At 52.5% G+C, this 19,396-nt stretch overlaps 4 protein-coding genes across 4 annotated transcripts; 2 read left to right on the top strand and 2 right to left on the bottom strand.

Moving 5' to 3' along the window:
• Positions 1–6,523: 6,523 nt before the first annotated feature.
• On the bottom strand, positions 6,524–9,458 carry CTRU02_205969 (uncharacterized protein; the record flags this gene model as incomplete). Its single annotated transcript, XM_036723043.1, has 3 exons — positions 6,524–7,087; positions 7,209–9,119; positions 9,177–9,458. 3 exons carry the CDS (start codon positions 9,456–9,458, stop codon positions 6,524–6,526), a joined length of 2,757 nt encoding a protein of 918 aa, XP_036585341.1.
• A 2,783-nt stretch (positions 9,459–12,241) lies between these two features.
• On the top strand, positions 12,242–12,781 carry CTRU02_205968 (ER membrane protein; the record flags this gene model as incomplete). Its single annotated transcript, XM_036723042.1, has 1 exon — positions 12,242–12,781. The coding sequence occupies one exon, from the start codon at positions 12,242–12,244 to the stop codon at positions 12,779–12,781; it is 540 nt and encodes a 179-aa protein (XP_036585340.1).
• Positions 12,782–13,444: 663 nt separating this feature from the next.
• CTRU02_205967 (sucrose transport protein) lies at positions 13,445–15,632 on the bottom strand (the record flags this gene model as incomplete). The annotated part of the gene is made up of 5 exons (XM_070204638.1): positions 13,445–14,583; positions 14,642–14,713; positions 14,771–15,082; positions 15,141–15,166; positions 15,229–15,632. The coding sequence occupies 5 exons, from the start codon at positions 15,630–15,632 to the stop codon at positions 13,445–13,447; spliced, it is 1,953 nt and encodes a 650-aa protein (XP_070061742.1).
• A 2,406-nt stretch (positions 15,633–18,038) lies between these two features.
• On the top strand, positions 18,039–19,180 carry CTRU02_205966 (ATP phosphoribosyltransferase; the record flags this gene model as incomplete). The annotated part of the gene is made up of 3 exons (XM_036723040.2): positions 18,039–18,111; positions 18,183–18,752; positions 18,810–19,180. 3 exons carry the CDS (start codon positions 18,039–18,041, stop codon positions 19,178–19,180), a joined length of 1,014 nt encoding a protein of 337 aa, XP_036585338.2.
• Between the last annotated feature and the right edge of the window lie 216 nt (positions 19,181–19,396).

The following is a 19,396-nucleotide window of genomic DNA, read 5'->3' as shown; positions in this document are numbered from 1 at the left end:
ATACGCAATTAGCTAAACGCGCACCCTCTTATTTCCCCAATGAGCATGGCCAGAGGTGTTGCGCTGAGATTTACTGATTTCCAACTTCCCTTGGCGGAAGCTCATCCTCCTGCTCGACAGAGCACATTCGTACAATACACGAGATACGACACGCACCGAGCGACACCACCATGGCCTCAATCGCGCATCACTGCACACTATTGAACCACTTCGCCGTCCACATTCGACTCCCAGGTTTGTAAATTGTTAGCGTCACCGACTCTTCGTATGTAGCGCATAGCCTCACATCGCAAATGGAGTCTGTTTGCTGGCTGTCTCCACAGTCGGCTGGGTCGCTTTACGTGGAGATTGCCCCCAAAGACCAAACATCGCCCGACTCCAAAATTGCTCTTTGCAACTACATTCGATTCTCGCCGTAACACGCCTGCGTATGGTATACTGATCTATGACGATTGGCCTGAAAAATGGAGGACTTGACATGGTTAAAATAAAATAAAAAATAAAAACCATTGAATGCTGTGCCGATCCGGGTTATGTCCACTACCCCAGATTTCAATTAATATCTCAATGCCCGGACCAGAAACTCGCCGAGCGACGATTCAAGTCTCCGATTCGTCAATATTCCAGTAACCTTTGGCGTCCGAAAGCTATGGTCAAGCGATCAACGACGGCTACCTGATCACGACATACCAGATTTTTTTGGTCTCCCAGTTGGCAACCCCTGAAAGCTTCGTAGCAATACACGGACACCTTCGGACACCTTGGGCTAGAGCTAGGGGCACCTTTTGATATGGCATTAGCTTACAAATGCAATCACTGAACGACGGGCGGATATCGTACCAAACTACTGGAGACACTAAGTCGGATGGCGATAGAACTTTCATATTGCAGCTGGGCTGGGAGACCGCTATCCCATCTTGCGCCCGTTGACGAACCGGAGACCATCTGGCCTTGTAGGGCGAGAAATGGTTTTAGGCTGGGTTTGGGAGAATGTTGTGTCACACTACTCACGGCAGCCTGCATAGCTGGAGGGGCCAAGCTACTTCTTTTGGCTCACTCTCCGCTTGTACATGCGCCCGCGAAATTCCGGGACTGGTGCTGCCGGCTCGCGGACAGCAATCATGCAAATTGGCGGCGTGGTTTACGATGACATGACGACGTCATCTTCAGATAGGGGCCGTCTCGGTTCCTCAGTTCATTCACCACCCTCCCCAAAATGAGTGCGCTCTTTTCTTCTTCAACTGTTTTGTCCCTGCTGAATTGGTCTACGTTTGGACATCCGCAGCGGAATCTGCTCCGCCAAACGTCATGTCTCTCGTCTAGTAAGGCCGTTTCTGGTTGTCTGGATCCAGTTCTCACTCCCACCTGCTGCAGTGGCTGAACCAGAGAAACCACATATTATTGGCCCTGCATTGCGCCCTCGGCCGTAGGTTTTACGTGTACACCTGCTGAAGTACGTTTTCTTACCGTCACACATGCTACCTTCCTCCCCATACAACAGTACACTTAGAATCCTTCCGCTGCCACCCCCAATGTTCCTCCCAGCCCTACGAGGGACCGACCGACCTCTCGCCGCTTCGTGGAAAGGATCCAAAGTCTGACATGCAGCAACGAACTCCAAAACAGTCTACTGCTACCCGCCTAGGTCTCAAATCGACCAGTTGCGTCTCACAAAGCCCATGCGAGCGGGAGGCTTCAGCTTTGCGTGAGGTGAAGCCTTCTATACACACAGGGCCGTCATCTGCATTCTCGACGTGGCCAAGGGCCGTTACATTCAGTTGTCCAGTGAGCCCGGCATTCTGCGGCCGTGCCGCCCAGCGACAGTGCAAAAGCTCACCTTGCAGCATCAGCTTGGTCACAGCTGTACACGGATAAAGTGGGCAGCAATACTGCTCACAGTCACACAGACTGACCGAATGGATCCCGCGTGCAACCTCTTTGCCGTCTTTTTACGGACCCGATATACCAATCCGAACCTGCCAATGGTCATTCTTGTCTATCCCCAATAGAATGGGACAATCCACGGCAGACTGTATCGTTCTTCTACCCGAGAAATGTAACGGTGAGACCCAGCACGTTGCCCTTTAATGAGATTCATGTGCGCATGGATGATTTGGCTCATCGGGAGGATTCAACGTCTCGTCGCCCACGCCCTGCAGGGAGCGTGACCAAAAGATGCCAAAACCACGCCCCCTCCTTAAATAAACGGTGATCAAGTAGTAGGTCGGAATGTACCGCTTCAAATGGCGCATTTAATCCGTCGCAACGCAGAAGCCCCTCACAATGCACCATCATTTACCATGTGCAGGGACACCACCAGCACACGTCTGGTGGGTGCATCTAGTCCATCATTCTTCACTGCGATTCGCAAACCCTCATTATCTTTTCCAATGTAGAAAGATGGCGCCTCAGCTCAGGGGAGGTTAGCAACAACCCTTCAACGGGCCACCTCGAATCGCTGTGATTCAGTTCCCAGCCAAAGCTGATGAATCGGACTGGGCACACAGAGGCTATAGTCCCTGAATCTTCGCAACAAGAGAGGAGAACATTCCATGCTGCTCGGTCAGCATGCGGATGAGACGATTAACGCTAAAAGCCATTTCGCCCCTCGCGGTCGGACTTGGGTTATTAACCCCGCGGCTGCTGGCTGGCTTAGCCCACCGATGAGACTTGGGGCAGTTTGGTTGCTGGTTTCTTTCAGACCTCGAACATGACTTACATTCTGCCATCCGGGTAATTGGAAATGTGCACGGTTCGTAAGGCCAGACGATTCATGCGCCGTGGCTGATGACGGTCTTGGACTGGCATGTCTCAACTAAGGAGGAGCGACGTCTGAGAGACTAGCGGCCAAGATCCGATCTCGAAGCCCTGCGTCTACAATATGGTACAAGGCACCGTACTCCAGCCATGCAAAATGAAGCCAGGACTGAGTCGACTTGGAGAACGAGACAAGCCAAGACAGCATCAAGAGACGGGGAGGGTGTAATGCGAGTGAGCAACTGTGGTGTGTCTCGACACAAGTCAGCAATGTGTGTGAGTGTCTCGCTCTCTCTCTCTCTCTCGCTCTCACCTCAGCCCGGTCCGACCTAACCAAGTCTTACCCTTTTCTGACCTTGGGTTTGACGACGTGGCTTGAGCGTGCTGCGTGTGATCCTCCCAAATTTGTGGCTGAGGCTCTTGTGGTATCGAGGCGTGGCCGCACAGGGAGGTCGATCCCATGGCCCCACGAGCCAACCACCACACGTCCGGTTACTGGGGAGTGACAGATTCTAGGCTACAGAATTATTCCTGTTTCTAATTTTGAAAAGGATATCAGCTCAACTAACTCTTGACAGGGTGTACGCCTTATTATCTCCTGCTTTTGTTTGTACATTCTTGTTTTTCTCTCACCATGTTTATTGTCTGGCCGACAAGTCGTCCACCGGAGAGCCGCCAGTGCGGGTTCTGAAGGGTGGAACAAAAGGGCTTATTAATGACGGGGTCAGTGAAGGACGGACCCAGGCAATGGTGCCGCAAAATCAGAGATGAGATTGGCGATGCCGGCTTACCGGAGAGAAGGTCTCATAACCACGTGTGTTGCGCTCCGACAAACGCCTGTTCAACGGGCCTAGGGTCCGAACCACCGTTTCTCTTGATCCGAACGGGAGTGGGTGCGGCGTTCGAGACCGGCACCACTTGCAGGGCATCGGTTCCCACTAGGAAGGGGGCGAAGAGGGAGGAAGGAATCACCAGTGGGGATGGCCTGGGACCGCAGCAACTGGCTGGCCTCAACCGTAGCGGAAGCCCGCTCAATTTCGACAAGATTTGCCGTGGATATCGCTCCTCCCCCCATGAGGCGATAATGGGTGGCGGCGACGTCTCCTAAGGAAAACACTATGCAGCCGAAGGGCCCCTCTGAGGCCTCGTCTCAATTTTGTAGACCAGCGAACCTGGTTCAGACCAAATGGCCTTGTACAGGGAACCTAACTGGAAGAGCTCTTGGTGTGTTCCTTCTCAACCACCCATTGAGGAGACTTATCCGGTTTCATTCTCACAAAATGAGCAGTCAAGCGTGTTCTCCGCTCTTTCCGTTTCGTCGTCCGTACTGAGATAGCTACATACGTGGCTGTCTGTCTACCTGCCCGGCCCTGTTTTGGTCTCTCTCTCTTTCTCTCTCTCTCTCTCTCATCATCGTCATCATCCTTTCCCTGAATCGGCCAAGGGCAAACATTGCCGCCCCTTCTTCGGCATTATATCGAATATAATCACTTGAACTCGCCCAACGAAAAGCCCCTTCGTCGAGAGACTATCTCGGTATAGCCTCCACACCCTAGTGGCCAACTCCAACCCCCGCTGAAAGCTCTCCCCCCCAACGAAGTGAAAAAGGGTGATGGAGTGGCCCTCTTCCGTCACTCCCAATTCGTTCGTTGTCCCCCTCTCCCTGCCCTGTCCTGCCCTGTCTGGTGTCCTATCCCCATTACAGTCGAGCTCTCCCCCCTCCTCCTACATGTACAACAAGGATTTAGATCCTCCCGTTCGACTCCTTCCCCTCGGCTTGGATTTGATTTTTTTCCCTCTTTCTTCTCCCCCCTTCTCATGTACTATTCCCTGCTTCTTGCTCCTTCAGCGGCAGGAAGAAGGGCCAGCAGCAAGACCCAACCAGTCACGGTCTTGGTAGTGGGATCGTGTACCTGTACCTGCAACGGTGGCTGTACACCTGCCTCTGCCTTGTCTTCGCCTTGTTCCCTTCTAGGCTGCCCTCCCTTCCCTGCCCTGCCCTGCCCTGGTGAGTAAAAGAAGAGAAGGCGATGTGCTTCGCTGTAAGTGAACAATAAAGAAAAGGAGATGGAGCAAGGGCAACGTATAACCAGAGAGGGGTTCAGGATACCACGCTATCCCTGTTTTCGGGCTATTACATGTTGGGTATCCCCTTTCTATCAAATGTTTCGTTACTTGGACGTGATGCCTGAACGATTGGTTGTATTCCCGCCTGCATTCTAACTACTTGTCCATCTAGTCGCCCTTTTTTTTCTTCTCACCCCCCACCCTTCTTCTTTTCGTAACTGAGGCCGTCCATCCGCGGGATATCTCGCATAGACATACCCCGTGGTGAGTGGGTGGTGGGTAGGTGGCAGCAAGCAAGCAAGCAAACAAGGCGGACTGTACAGACGGGATCCTCCGTGTACGTAAGTACATATTTCCGTACTGCGTCTTGCCTGGGCGGTGTGTACACGTTACAACCGACGGCCGGGTAGAGGGACGAGCGATAACAGGCAAAAGAAGAAGCGAAAGAGAGGATGGTGGAGCAAGGGCAAAGATGTGCTGGATGAAGAGGTGGCGGGAGGCAAAATAAACCGCCAAAATAAACCGCCATTTCAGGCTCTGCTAAATCAGGCCATTTCTTGTGTGGAAACTTTTTGTATGTATGTATGTGCGTATGTGTGTGTGTGTGTGTTTGCTTTTACTCGCTCGAATCACCGTCGCTAGAATAATGCTCTGGAAAAGCCGGGATATATTTGAATAGTTGGCGTTGGCGTGGGTGGTGAGATGGATAGTTTCAAGATGGGGATGATGATGTGGATGTGTGACGGCATCGTCTGCAACTTGCTACTTTCTCCAAAGATGCGGCGGGCACACGACGCCGTGGACGTAGATGTAGTCGTACCAACCAACTTACACACACACACACACACACACACTTTTCACGCACACCATCCGCAACGTAACGCACATGTGTAGTTCAACAGAAGGAGGAGCTTATTCCTTCCCCGTTTCTTCCTCTTCCGGTTATAGAGAAGAAGAAACGGCTAGATATGCAAGTATTTGTGTTTGTTTCCATGCTTACCGAGATGGGGAAGAAGGAGTCCAGGAGAATCTTTTTTTAAAGAACAAAAACAAAAAACCAAGGGTGGTCGGTCGAGATTTGGAAGAGGCATAATTTGTAATATGCCCTGTCAGCAGTAAAATCTTTAGCCTCTGAAAATGAAGTACCATCTCTCTCTCGGGGGGGGGGGGGGCGGTGTTTCCAAATAAAACTCATGATTGATCTTGCACTTTTGTTGACGAGTAGAAGCAGACATTCGCAGTGAAGCTGTACCAGAAAAAAAAAAGACATCACATCTGGAGCATGGAAAATTCCAAAGGGACCTACGTCAATCTACACGTCTTCATATGACAGATGTTTTGAACTCCGTGGTTCACTGCCTCACTTGGATTAAGTTGAAAACAGACAACAGAACCCACATTGACAGATAAAAAACCTCACGACACAATCATGTACGTTAACAAACTTGTGAACTCTCCTTTTAATGTATTTAACAAGGGGGGATATCAACTAAGAGAAAAGCTGGCTTCAGGGAAAGAAAAAAAAAAAAAAGAAAGAAGCATCCAGATCTCCAGAAACATGTCATCAAACGTTCCTGCGGTATTCATCCGTGTGACTGCATATGCCGCTGCCGCCTGATGCAAGCTTGCTGCTGACCCTTAATCCCTAATGCTCCTTCACCTTCTGCGCACTTCCGCTTGCCTACAGCCGTGCCGTTTTTCACAGTCTCCCGTGCCTAGCCTTGAAAATTGCCACCTTGTCGTCGTAAAACAGGATTTCGCGGAGTCGGAGGCGTGGCCTCGAAGGCTCGTAGTCTACATCTCGGAGCGATTCGTCGTCCGAGTCCTGCGCAACAGATGTCTCTGACTGTGTGTCGTCCGCTTCTACCGCACTCGCGGGGGTATCATCATCGTCGTCGTCTTCATCCTCTTCCTCCGAGGTCTCTTCATCCACCTGACTGGCTGTCTCCTCATCGGTTACGACATTGTCATCTTCGTCTTCCTCATCATCGACTCCCGAGTCGTGTGCCAAGACACCAGAATCTATCGCAACGCTCGTGCTCGAAACGCTGCTGTCTTCTGCTGGCTTGCTTTCCAAAATTTCGAAGCACTTTGTAGAAATGCCCACGTAGCAAAGCTGTATCTCAGGACGCAAAGTTATGATGTCAACCATTTGCAACGCCAACTCTCTTGGCTCAAAGGTGCCAATTATGTGATCGGCAACATATTGCAGATTTAGTGATCGTATATGAGGAATGTTTGGTAAGCGTTGAAGGAAGGTATGCTGTGGTTTTGAGTTAGCTTCAGTCTAGATTGGCAAACACGGCTGGGAATTTGTCGTGCCACGACAGTTGGGACATGTCAAAAAATACAAGTGCCTCGTGAGGGACCCAAAGTTGACTTACCCAGTCCTTGTAATGCAGGGAGATGGCGAGTTCCCTCAGGTTCGACATTCGTCCGCTTGTCATGTACAGCAACATGTCTGTCGTGAGCACCCAATTACGCCAACGAGAGCTGTCGCCTGGCGCCTCGTTTTGCTTACGGTCTGAGCTATCTAGAAGCACCTTTTGCAAGCTCGCTCGATGTTTCTTAATGACCCCCTTAAAGACTTGATCAATGGTGACGGGTTGGGGGTTAACTCGTCGACGGTCTTGCAAGAAGAGCACCTCCAAGCTGTTGGGCGCCAATGTGTCTCTCAAGAAGCTGATAAGGGAATTCGACACAGTGTCGGTATGAATACTCTTGAGGCAGAGATGATATTCCATGGCTTGCTTGTTAGAACCGGTTGCGTGAGGTCCAAGTCTTGATGCCGGGGTTGGCGCAAACTGCCGTCGAAGGCCCTTCCAAAGATGCTCACTCTGACTACAATCCAAGATGGCAATGTTTGTCAAAACGGTCCAGTCAAACGCTTGAATGCAGACCTGAATCGAGAGACTGACCCGCTCAAGTTCGAGGGTCCGCAGCCTAAGCTTGCCTTCTAACCTCTTTCGCGAGGAGATGGAAGCCTGTTCAGGGGTCTTGTCGCCAAAAGTTGTATCCTGTTGCTCAGGCTCAGGCTGGGGCTCGGGCTCGCGGGCTTGTTCAGTGTCTGTCACGGCAGTTGTTCCCACGGAAAGGGCCGAAGGCTGGTCCTCCGAGTCAATCTCGGTTGTATCGTCCGCTGGGGCAGTATCTTGACCGGCATCTGTATGAGAGTGCTCAATCACCTCCAACTCAGGCGAAGTGTCCGCGCTGTCGGTATGCGGGGCCGCGTTACTCGTGGTTTGTGTTGCCGGGGCAGAGGACATTGGCGCCTTTTCCCTGGCTCTCGAGCTTGCCTTCCGACGAATATCATACACCCGACCCACGAGCACTCCCAAGACACCGCCCAGTCTCCTTTCCCCTATGGAGCTTTCGCCAGGCCATCTAGCTTCCCGATCGATTTGGTGCAAGTCAGGCCCATCCCAGGGCTGAGCGAAATCCCGGTGTACAGCCTTTGGAGATATGCCAACGCGCAGTTCCTGGAGACTATCTTTCGATCGTTCAATTACCATCGCCATCTCATCCAAGTAGGCCAGTTCGTCAATGTCTAAGACGGTCAAACTTTTGAGGGGGGGCAGAACGCAGAATGTAGGGAACTCAACCCGGGTATCTGCATAGGGTAAGGGGGGTCGCGAAGCGGCGTGAGCAGCACCTGAAGCGATCAAATAGCCGATAGATGTAATGTTGTTGCCGCCTGGCGCTGCCAGATGAGGCGGGGGAGGAGCCGGGCTTGTAGACGTGGAAGATGTAGTGCCCTCATAGTTGTCATGCCACCTGACCCAGACCTTCTCCAGTTTCGATTCGCCGTCCGGACTGTGTTCTGGGATAGATGCCAGTGCCATGAAGATATCAGACAGAACTCCGGTTGGCATATCCCAGACGAATGTCTCCAAGTTGACCATCTTCTCTATGGCAAGCGCCACCAGCGTACCCAGCATTTTGCCACTTTCCTTCGAGATCATGTATTCCGCAACCCAGTCAGTAGGGCCGTTGCCGAGCGAGAATTTTCTCGTGTATTTGGCGTAGTCATTTTTTGGCCTCCGTTTGATAGGGCCGGGGTTCGCCATGTTGTATGAAGGATTGAGCATCTTGCGCGTTCGGTAGGCAAAGGAGCTGCCGAGGCAGATCGTGGAGAGGCCGTAAGTAAGCGCGTCTACGCTTTTAGAATCGGCTGTATTCATTTGGGTCGCATCGGGCCAAACAATATCGAATCGAGAGTAGATGTGAGGGATTGCAAGGTTATGGAGGTTAGAATTCGTCAGTGCTAGAGAGGTAAGATCATTCGTATGGGTGATCTAGAAGAACAACGGTCAATAACCAGTTACAAGGCAGGAGCGGTATGCCGGACTTGCCTCCTTAATTATCAACCGCAAGATGTCTACCGGTAGCTCAAGCAAGGTGAGCTTCTTGCCTGGCAACCGGGTGGATGCGACAGCATCCCATTCCTTGTCCTTGCCCTTCATAAGCTTGCGCATGACGGCGGATGGATCCTCTCCAGCATCAGTGCTGTCGTCATCGACTGAAGTGGCATGATATTCGTGTATTTCGTCGTTGACGGGGTCTGCATGTTGATTCGGATGAGATTGAGCGAATTGATGGGTGGTAGGGTCCGTTGTTTGTAGGGCTGGAGCCATGGTTGCGAACGGGCTCAACGCATGCTTCTTGATGAATAGCAATATCCGGGCAATCGGAATGACCCCCGTCAAGGTATTTGAGGATATCTTCCTTCTCGATCGGCAGGAAATAAAGTAGATATGCGCAGCAGGCAAGACGTAAAGTGTGCCGGTGACGACACCGGAGAGACCGGGAAAATATGTGATCTTGATTTGAACTTGGTACTGAGTTCAAAGAACGCGCGGTAGGACGAGTTTGGAGATGGGAGGGGAGTGAATGCGCTTTGTTGGGTAAATCAAAGCAGACCAAGCGACAGCGCAAACCGAACAAGACCAATCATGTTATGTTAAGATCATGAGCAGGTATGAAGGTTGTGGTGATGCTGCGGCTCTTCGGTGGAATGGAAGTGCGGTGGTGGTGCGTTGGTCGGTGGTGGTCGTCGTTGGTCACCCGTTCCCAGCCTTGCTCCGCGCTAAGGTGATGACGGTCTGTTCTATCGCAATTTCCCCAGATGCTATATGTACGTACCTTCCTTCGTTAATCGAGTCTCAAGAAAATAGGGAAAAGGACTGAGGGATGCCAGGGGGGATGGAGAAAAGAAAAGACAAAAAAAAAAAAACCTCCAACTTCAGGTGAGGTACTAGTCAAATGGTGAGGCAAAGCAAGGCAAGTGCTGCTTCCCCAGGCCAGGTAGGTTCGCTGGTGGCCAGGGACTGGAACTGTGGGAGGTCAGTCACCGTAGACCCACATTTTCACAGGACCCGCAGTTCCAGATTCCGCTTGGGGTCAATAGGTACCCCGGAATTTGATTCAACCAGTGGTGTTTGACGCTGCGAGGAGACGCCTGATGAAGTACCGCATTGGAATTAGGAGCTCCAGCTCCGTTTGAGGTGGCCCAGGACAGGGCAGTTGGCAGACCCGTCCCGCCGTCGCTTCACACCTACAGAGACAGGCCTGCCACGCGTGCTGAGAATGAGGTAAATTAAACGCACCTACAGCTCCAAAAATGCCGATGAATGTGGAGGGAACACAGATGCATGGACTAAAAGGCGGTACCCAGACCTGGCATCTCGGCCCGTTCTGTGGAGGGATGGTGTGCTACCTGATTCATTCGCCTTTACGCATTCTTTCGCCGCTGCCCTATCCCAAAACCCTGGCTTCATCTTCCTCAGATGCTTATCTGGATCGTGGATGCAAGATTAGCAAAACAAAGTCGCGACTTATTCCAGCTATCTTGGTCCCCGGAAAATTTTTCAGCGTAACACAGCTCAGCCCTTTCTAGGTCCAGTTCACACGTAGGGTCGGCCATGATATCGCATTGCCCTGGCACTCAATTGTAAAGCCCAACCGTTGAACATATCCGGCTTTGGTTCCGACATTGAGAATTGAAAATTAAGCTTCATGCACGATCTGCGTGCAAGCGATCTTCAGTTGACACCCCAGGGCCATCATCTGTCTGAGCTCCTGGAGCTCTCCGCGGCGTTGTTGCAGAGCCAACCCGGCAGTTACTAGTACACCCAGAACCAGTCAGGCCGCCTGAATCGGCTCTTAGGCTCTTCACCCTGTCATCCCTTTCTGGAAGTGAAACTGCTTACTCACAAAGGTTGTCGCTCATACCTCTGGACTGTGCGTCTGGGGTTGTGTTAGGAGAGCTTTGACAGAAATCCTGGAAGAGAGGGACGTTGGTAAAAGATAAAGAAACCAAACGAAAATAAAAATAAAAGGCGAAAATAAAGTAAACGGCAGCCCGACGTTGTTACAACTGTTTCCGGCTTACACGGCCATATCGGGTCAGCAGGTCTGTCGCCTCGGATCGGCTTAATTAAGGCATTGTGTACAAGAGGTCACGACCCCACGAAAATGGCCACAACGGTGACGTTTCCCGCAATGGAGGGGTCATTTTGGTGCGGGTTGCCTTGCAACTTACTTGCTGGCTCACGGCGCGTATTACGTTGTTGGGGGCGCGTGCCTTATCTGGCAGTTTCTTCTTCTCGGCTTGCCATTTGGTGGACGGGATTTCACTGTCTGCCTAACATGCACCCGTATGACACCAGAAAGAACCGCATTGAATTGACGCATATTGTCCCCCCCTTCACTTTCCCACGTCAACGTAAACCATCGCGAGGCCACGGTCACCTCTACAAGATGCCACCTGTTTACTCGCTAAACTTTGACCCAAGGCAACAACTGACCATTTACCTTCAGTCCACGTTGCAGATGATTAGTCTGTTGTAATTCCATGCTAGTTCAGCCAAAAAATAAACCGTGTCTTGTCCCTTCGTGGTTGTTGTTACTCTGTCTCGAAGGGATACAGATACATACTTATTATTGCTCTTCCCCGCCCACCGCCGTGGCCCGCCTTAGCCAAAGGTAGGTACCGTACCTTTGACGACCACCGGACCCCTCTCCTGCACACCCACACTAACCACCACGCAACGCTACGCTTTCCCCAGCTGTGAGCGAACTCGCCCAGAAAGCCACTATTTATGCGCTCTTACCGCCTTGACTTTACCGTCTGACTGCGAAAAACATCAACATCACATCATCTCGTCAGACGAAAAGCTTCTGTGCCTCGAATACCAAAAGTTCCGGGCACCCCGGATCATTACGTGCACCGTCAGTAGAACTCAACGGCAACGGAGTCCACCCCTCCGAAAGAGACACCTCCATCTATCACCCTTTAAAAGTATTCACCTGTAATACTTACGAATCGAGCGGTCAAGCAACCATACCGACGAGAATACGCACGACCAACAGCGAAGCCGAATTAAAAAAGAGAGAGACCGTGACACGACAAGACATCATGGCGGACTTCATCGTGAAACTCTGGGAATCCATCTTCACCCCAGGCCCGACACCCACCCTCCTCATCGCGACCAACGTGACCTTCGCTGCTCTCCAGTCTCTACTTTTCGTCCTCCTCCTTGCGACCTATAGCATACACTTTGCCATTCTTTCCATCCTCTCGGGCGGCCTATGGTATAGCATAAACTGGTTCGCCCGCGAGCTATCGGTTCACGCCGAGCAGGAGGAGAAGAAAGCCCGCCTCGCGGCGGCGTCTGGGGAGACCAACGCGGCCACCGGCGCCGTACACACAGATGATAGCGACACCGAGGTCGAGGGGCCGGTTGGCCAAAAGAAGAAGAAGGGATCCAAGCCGGTCGCTGGTAGCAGCCAGGTCGAGACGGAGGAACAGAGACAGGCGGCCGAGTTGAAGCGTCGGGTCGCTGCGGCTGCGGAATCTGGTGCCGAGAGTAGCAACGTGGAGGGGACGCATTCGAGCGTGAGCACCGAGGACGAGTGGGAGAAGGTTTCAGAGGCCGAGAATGAGAAGGATAAATAAGGGCTCGCACGGGTGGGAAAAAAAAGTGGAAGACTTCATTGCGACGCGCCTAATCCCGTCAAAGCGATGCGATGCGACGGAGGCAGTAGGAGGGGGAGGGCACGCATCGGCGCGAAGAGATATTCGAGATACCCATGGGCAGCGTCGACATGATGACCAACTTTTGGCAGCGCGTGGAGGAGAGCGAAGTGGAACAGACTTGCTGTACATATGACGCGGGCAGTATACTCCGCAAAAGAGTAGTAGCTCAGTACAAATATTGTTGGTGATCAGAAACCCATCATCATCATCATCATCGCAGCTGGTGGTTACTTTTTTTTTTTTTTTTTTTTTTTAGAGGGGGGTTTTCCCCGTCAAAGAAAGTTATTTGCATTGAAGATGCGCTCCTGCGTCCAGCAGGAGTCGATTGAGACCTCTTGTGTAACCTGCGAAATCGCGATACATAAACCCCAAACCTCCTATATCAACCACACTTTACAAAGTTATTTTTTTGCCCTTTCTTTCTTTTTTTATACAACATGAATATATGTCAGAGACCCGCCCTCCGATCCTCTTCCGGAACGCCATGTTCATGCCCACGCTAATTTTACAACGACAGCGCCCCTCCTGGTCTTCCTCCTCCTGCTCTCGTGGTATGTCCAGTCACAGGCAGCATTACAAGTTTTAAAGATATTTCAACTTGCGTGTTGCAAAGGCGGCAACCACGGCACATATGGCTCCGATAAAGAGGCATACAGCAATGGCGTTGGGGCCGTCCGTGTTGTGGTGCTCGCTCTCGGGCGCGTCCGACAATTCGGGGCTCTTGCCGGGCTCTAGAATGGAAAAGACAATGGTGCTGATGAAGGTGCCGATGAATTGCGGCAGGGTCGTATAAATGTTTAGAATACCAAAGTAAATGCCCGACAACTCGCCAGTGGACGATGAATGAGAGTTGTCTTCTGGGCCGTGTTCGAGGTGTAAGGGTTGGTCCTGGCCGAGGGTGGGGAGCTCAATGTTCGAGGCGTCCGAAAGCCGGCGGTACGCTGCGCCGCCTCCTTCGCGAGCACCGCTGAGCTTGTTGACCTCGACACCTAGGAAGGCTGACGGGGCCCACATGGCGATCGTCCAGGAGAAACCGCAGAAGGCGACGAGGAACGTCGCAAAGCGGAAGCTGGTGGCGAAGGGCGCCATGAACATGGCTGCAGCGAACATGAGGTGACCACAGATCCAAGCCGTCATGAGATCGGGCTTCTTTTTGGAGAACTTCTCCAGGAACGGCGCGATGCTCTGTGGTGGCCGGGCGGTGAAGCCCTCGTCATCTGGCGACTTAACGATAAACGGAAGCAACCATGCGCCCAGGAATGTGATGGTGGAGTAAATGACCAGAGCCATGCTGCCGATTCTACCGATGTCTCCCAACGCGTCCTTGGAGTCGTTGCCATCTGCGGGGGCGTCGTAGCGGAAGTAGGTCTCGCCGACCCATGTGGTGCTGTAGAACAGGAACGGAAACCAACCGATCCAGGACCAGAACTGAACCCAGCATATGGCCTGAATTCTCGGCGGCAGGTGTAGCAGTGTCGACCAGATCTGGCGGAATACCTTGAACCTCCCGGTCGCCTGTCGCGGGTCTTGTCTTGTGGAGACCAGCACCCGTTCCGTCACAGCCCAGCATGTAACTGCCGAGGAGAAGATCATCAAGAAGGTAGCTATCACCGTGAGTATCTGGAACTGCGAATCACCCAGCCATGACCCAAAGATGCCGACCAGATCCACAGCTCCAGATATGTAGCCCAACATGTGTCCGACCGCAGACATTCTGCTAGCTAAGGAGGCAAGTGTTAGTGATGCACACTGAATCTGCAACGCAACGAACACACTTACACCAAGCGGCGCCCGTTTGCTGCTTTTCAATTGGCAGGGTGTCTACAATCAAGCTTCTTGCGCAAGACATGACTATGACAAGACAGTTAGCGGGTACATTCGTACGTCTCAGATGCAAGCTCTGCCTACCGGCGTTGATGGCAAAGTCCACCACATAAATAGCCATCACGGCGAGAATAATGGTGAAAATGCGAGCAGTCTCCTTATCTGATATGAATAGTCCTACGATCTCCTTCGTGAAGCCTAGTGTAAGCAGGGCAAAAGCCACAATGACCGATCCCATCACTATGAAGGGCCGCCGTCTGCCCCATTTCGACTTGGACTCATCCGCAATGGCTCCGACGATGGGTTGGACAATCAGGCCAGACAGCGGTCCTGCGACCCACACCAGCGATGTGTTGCTCTTCGTCAGGCCAAGATTTAGGAGGTATGGTGTGCAATCTATGGCATCAAGTCAGCTTAAAAAGGCACATGCGTAACTGGCGACACGGTGACGTACATGTCATCTCAATTCCCCATGTAAAGCTGCAGGCAAGCCCGTGTTAGAACAGAAATGTCACAATGTTGAGTAGCATGGTGTAGCGTACGTGATACCAAGGGTGTTAAAGGTCAAGAGGATCATGCGCATGGCTTCGGAGCTCCCCCTGATGGAGGGCTGCCCCGACCAGCTCGACATCTCGGCGGGATCCTGCTCTAGGACGAGGGCGTCGTCTTCGGCGTTGTCGCTGTTATAGCCGTCGTCTGATTCGTCTCTTCGATCGGCAATATCCTGGGAACCGGGCGTCCTTATCGGTTCCCCTCGATGCGCTTGGGGTGGTTTCTGTAGTTTGGAGACGTCATCAAGCTCGGCGACGTGTCTTGCACTGTCGCTGCTGGAGGAGGATCGCGAAGGTGTCCTTATTGGTGTAGATTTACCGCCGGAGCCGTCGAGTGACTGTGGATGGCGAGAAGAATCATGCGACGACGTCGTTGAGGTCGACGTCTGGTCCATTTGAAGGCCCGGGGGAGGATGGGGAAAGGCCAGGTGGGCCAGAATATTAAAGTAGATCCGGGGGGGCGTCGCGGCCTCTGCGGATGTCAGAACCGGGCGGCGCGCGCGTCATGCCCACAATTCGCAGTGTCTAGCCAGGGATGTTTGGCGGTTTGGGGGGAATATGCGACAGAAGCAAAGGTAAGGGAGGGGGTGGGAAAGAAAGCTGCGAAAGCTATGGTGGACCGGGCGATGCGAAAAAATTATGGAGCGGGATGCGTGCTGCAGCGTATTGTAAGAGGGAGATTCGACCAGGTGTCGTGGGAGTATGCAGCAGGGAGGAACACGAGACGAGGATTACCATCTGCTTGAGGCGGCCGTTGGTTGTTGCCCAGCTTGAACTTTGACCGGCTGAGCTGAGGGCAGTTGGGGTAAATGTACTGCTCAGAGTACTGACTGGATGAGAGGATGGAGAGCGTCTCGGGAATGCGCGGGATATGTGATACACGAGTAGACAAGACTGACAAGCATGACGGTTTGTCGGGGGAAGCTTCAGCTTCTGGAAAGACTGCGTGGCTCATTGGAGATACTGTGACATTCATAAAAAAACTTAATGAGGGGGGCCACAATGCTGAGGAGAGGGGACTAATTTGTCTCGTCTAAGTCATTTCGTGTAAGGTATCTCCCTACCTTACTTCGCCATACCTCATCTCCCTACCGCTGAACTCTGACCACTGTGGGTGGTACGTGTTTCCCCTGGACAGCTCCAGTACGTGCAAACCACTGGTTGAATATCAATCAAGGTGGAAACATGGCTGAAGCTCTGGCCATCACGGCGAAAGGAAGGACTCCGAATATCCTGAGTAGTTCAGCAGCCCTGGTCTGTTGTCGGGATACCCAATCAGCGAGATCCAGTTCCTGGTTTCGTTTGGCACGCTAGTAATGCATCTACCTAATTAAGCTGGGAACCAGAGCCATTCTGTCGGCATGGTCAGTACTGACTTTAGTCACAAATATCGGTGTTGTAGTAACGCCAACAGCTTCCAAGGGGACTCGTTCTCATTCTCATGTCTTAGAGTTAATTGACTGAAGCTGAGTCTGCCGCTGGAGAAGGACACGTCTCTCGGTTGTGCTGATGGTATCGGGGGTTTTCCTCATAAGATGGCGGCCCAAGTGCACGACCTAGCCAGGTGATAATTATATGCCCTCTATCTCTTGACTCTGGAAAGGAATGTTTTTGAAACATGTCGCTGCAACACGTGAAACTAAAAGCCATGTTGGAGTATTCATTCCCAACGAGCTTCGAGCCAGCCCAAATGAGTCCATGGTGTGTTGATTCCGGCCTCTTTAGCATCACATCGTTCTTGGACGTTCAACTTAATTAATGTCAAAGAAAGTCAGATAGATAGTAGTCGTCTCGGCTGATTTAGTGGTAATCAGGATGGGAAACGACGTAGTGGTCTGTCCGTATTCCTGGAAATGTGCAGTCTTCGCTCTGGATTGGCTTGCTAATTTTGTTAGTTGGTCAAGGGCAAAGTTGACTTCGTCCAACAACAGTTCCTGCGGCTAATCTAATCGCAATCAGCCGAGTACCTACCTAGTACTTATCTCACTCGATGATGGCATTCTCAATTGCTACCATCTATTTCCATGATCCACTGCTGCGGACCCCCATCTACGAATAGGGCAATGCCGCGCAGGACGTGCGTCAGACCTGTTCAAAGTGGCCGCTGCCCCTCCGGCATCTGCCGCCGTCGCAGCCCAGGACTGCCCCGCGTTCAACGGCGTGCCCCGCCATCCAGTCGCACCTCTTGCGATTTTTTTTCGCGGCCAGTCGAGCTCCGACATAGGCCAACGTGGGTGTGGTGCGTGGTGACGACTAGTGCTACTGGCACACTAACTACACTAACGTCCTAGCCCACACAAAATTTCCGTCGTCTGGCTCGCTGCCGTCTTTGACTCACCGCAGAACCACCCCGCCGGACAGCTTCCGCGACGAACGAGAACGAGGATACAAAGTCGCGCATCACCAACGAGACAGGCTTTCTTCCTCCTCCCTTTTTTTAAACCTCCAAAGCCTCCAGGCCTGGCCAATTGACTCGGGATCTCGCTTGCTCCCCCCCCTCTTAGCTCGCTTGCCAACACCACCACCACCCGCCAGCCGATTATCCTCCGTTGCACGACGGACTCACTGCTGGCCCTTCTCGCTCCTGCAGAAATCTCGCCACACCCATTGGCTTCACCTCGACGCCGTGCTCCATTCTTGCGCGCCCGACATTCCCACCCAATTTGCGAGTCCATCACGACATCGAGGGCGTTTCTCCTCTACTCGTTTATTCGTCCGCGACGCCACAGAGCATACACATACCTAGCCTACCATGGATTTGGTGAACCAGTTGGTTTTACCCTTCCACCAGCCAAACAATCATGGCCCAGTTGAAAGAGAAGCTAATTGCAAAGGAAAGCCTAGAGGGTCGGCTGTTGTTCGCCGTGCCCAAGAGTGAGTCAACCCCTACGTACCAGACAGATCCAGAGACCGTGAAAGCATAGTCTGACAATGACTCCTTGCAGAGGGCCGCCTTAACGCCGCTACGCTGAACCTGCTCGAGGGTGCTGATATTCAGTTCCGTCGTGAGAGCCGTCTTGACATCGCGCTTGTCAAGAACCTCCCTATCGCCCTCATCTTCCTTCCCGCTGCCGATATTCCTACCTTCGTCGGCGAGGGCCGCGTCGACCTTGGAATCACAGGTTGGGACCAGGTTCGAGAGCACGATGCCGGCATCATTGCCTACAACAAGTCCCGCAGGGCCTCAGTCGATATCAGCGCCGATGGCAGCGACCTCAAGCCTACCGGAGGCTGCGAGATGGTCATGGACCTCGGCTTCGGCGCCTGCAAGTTGCAGGTCCAGGTCCCTGAAAAGGGCGCCTACGCCACCACACAGGACCTGATTGGCAAGACCATTGGCACCAGCTTCGTCAACTTGGCGGAGGAGCACTTCGCGAAGCTCGAGCTGGGTGTTGATGCTGAAGGAAACAGCAACACCTCGCCGAGAAAGCTGCGCACCAAGATTATTGAGCTCAGTGGAAGTGTCGAGGCTGCATGCGCTCTGGGAGTTGCCGACGGTATTGTCGACCTTGTTGGTAAGTAGCGCCAAGACACTCACTGTTACGAGAGATAGATGACTAACTTATATGCAGAGTCTGGTGAGACCATGAGAGCCGCTGGCCTCAAGGCCATCGATACCGTCGTCGACTCGCAGTCGGTCCTCATCAAGTCTCGCTCGCCGTCAAACGTTGAGCTCGTCGAGCTCATCGCTGCTCGTATCCGCGGTGTCATCACCGCTCAGAAGTTCGTCCTGTGCCAGTACAACATCGAGAGGTCACGCCTCGCCGAGGCCAAGCAGATCACCCCCGGTAAGCGGGCGCCGACCATCACGACGTTGGACGAGGAGGGCTGGGTTGCTGTCAGCTCGATGGTTGAGAAGAAGAAGATTGCTTTGGTGATGGATGATTTGACCCGCGTTGGCGCCCAGGACATTTTGGTGCTTGATATCCACAACACTAGATAGACTTTTGCATAGGTGGAAAATAGACGACGACCACGAGATATGTAATACACGTGTGAGAGTACCGGACAACTCTGTTTGTTGGACCGCACCCTTTGAAAATTACGAGCCAATTGTCAAAACGTGGAAATGGAACTGTGTGGTGGAAACGCCTGTTGATCTCAGCCCATATATGCCGCAGTTGTGGCTGCGAAACTGTTGGCCGCATCGAGTGTCGAC

Source organism: Colletotrichum truncatum (assembly GCF_014235925.2).
Source record: "Colletotrichum truncatum strain CMES1059 chromosome Unknown Contig_0003, whole genome shotgun sequence".
NCBI lineage: Eukaryota > Fungi > Ascomycota > Sordariomycetes > Glomerellales > Glomerellaceae > Colletotrichum > Colletotrichum truncatum.
Note: the sequence above shows the minus strand (reverse complement) of the source record. Positions and strands in the feature narration are given on the sequence as shown.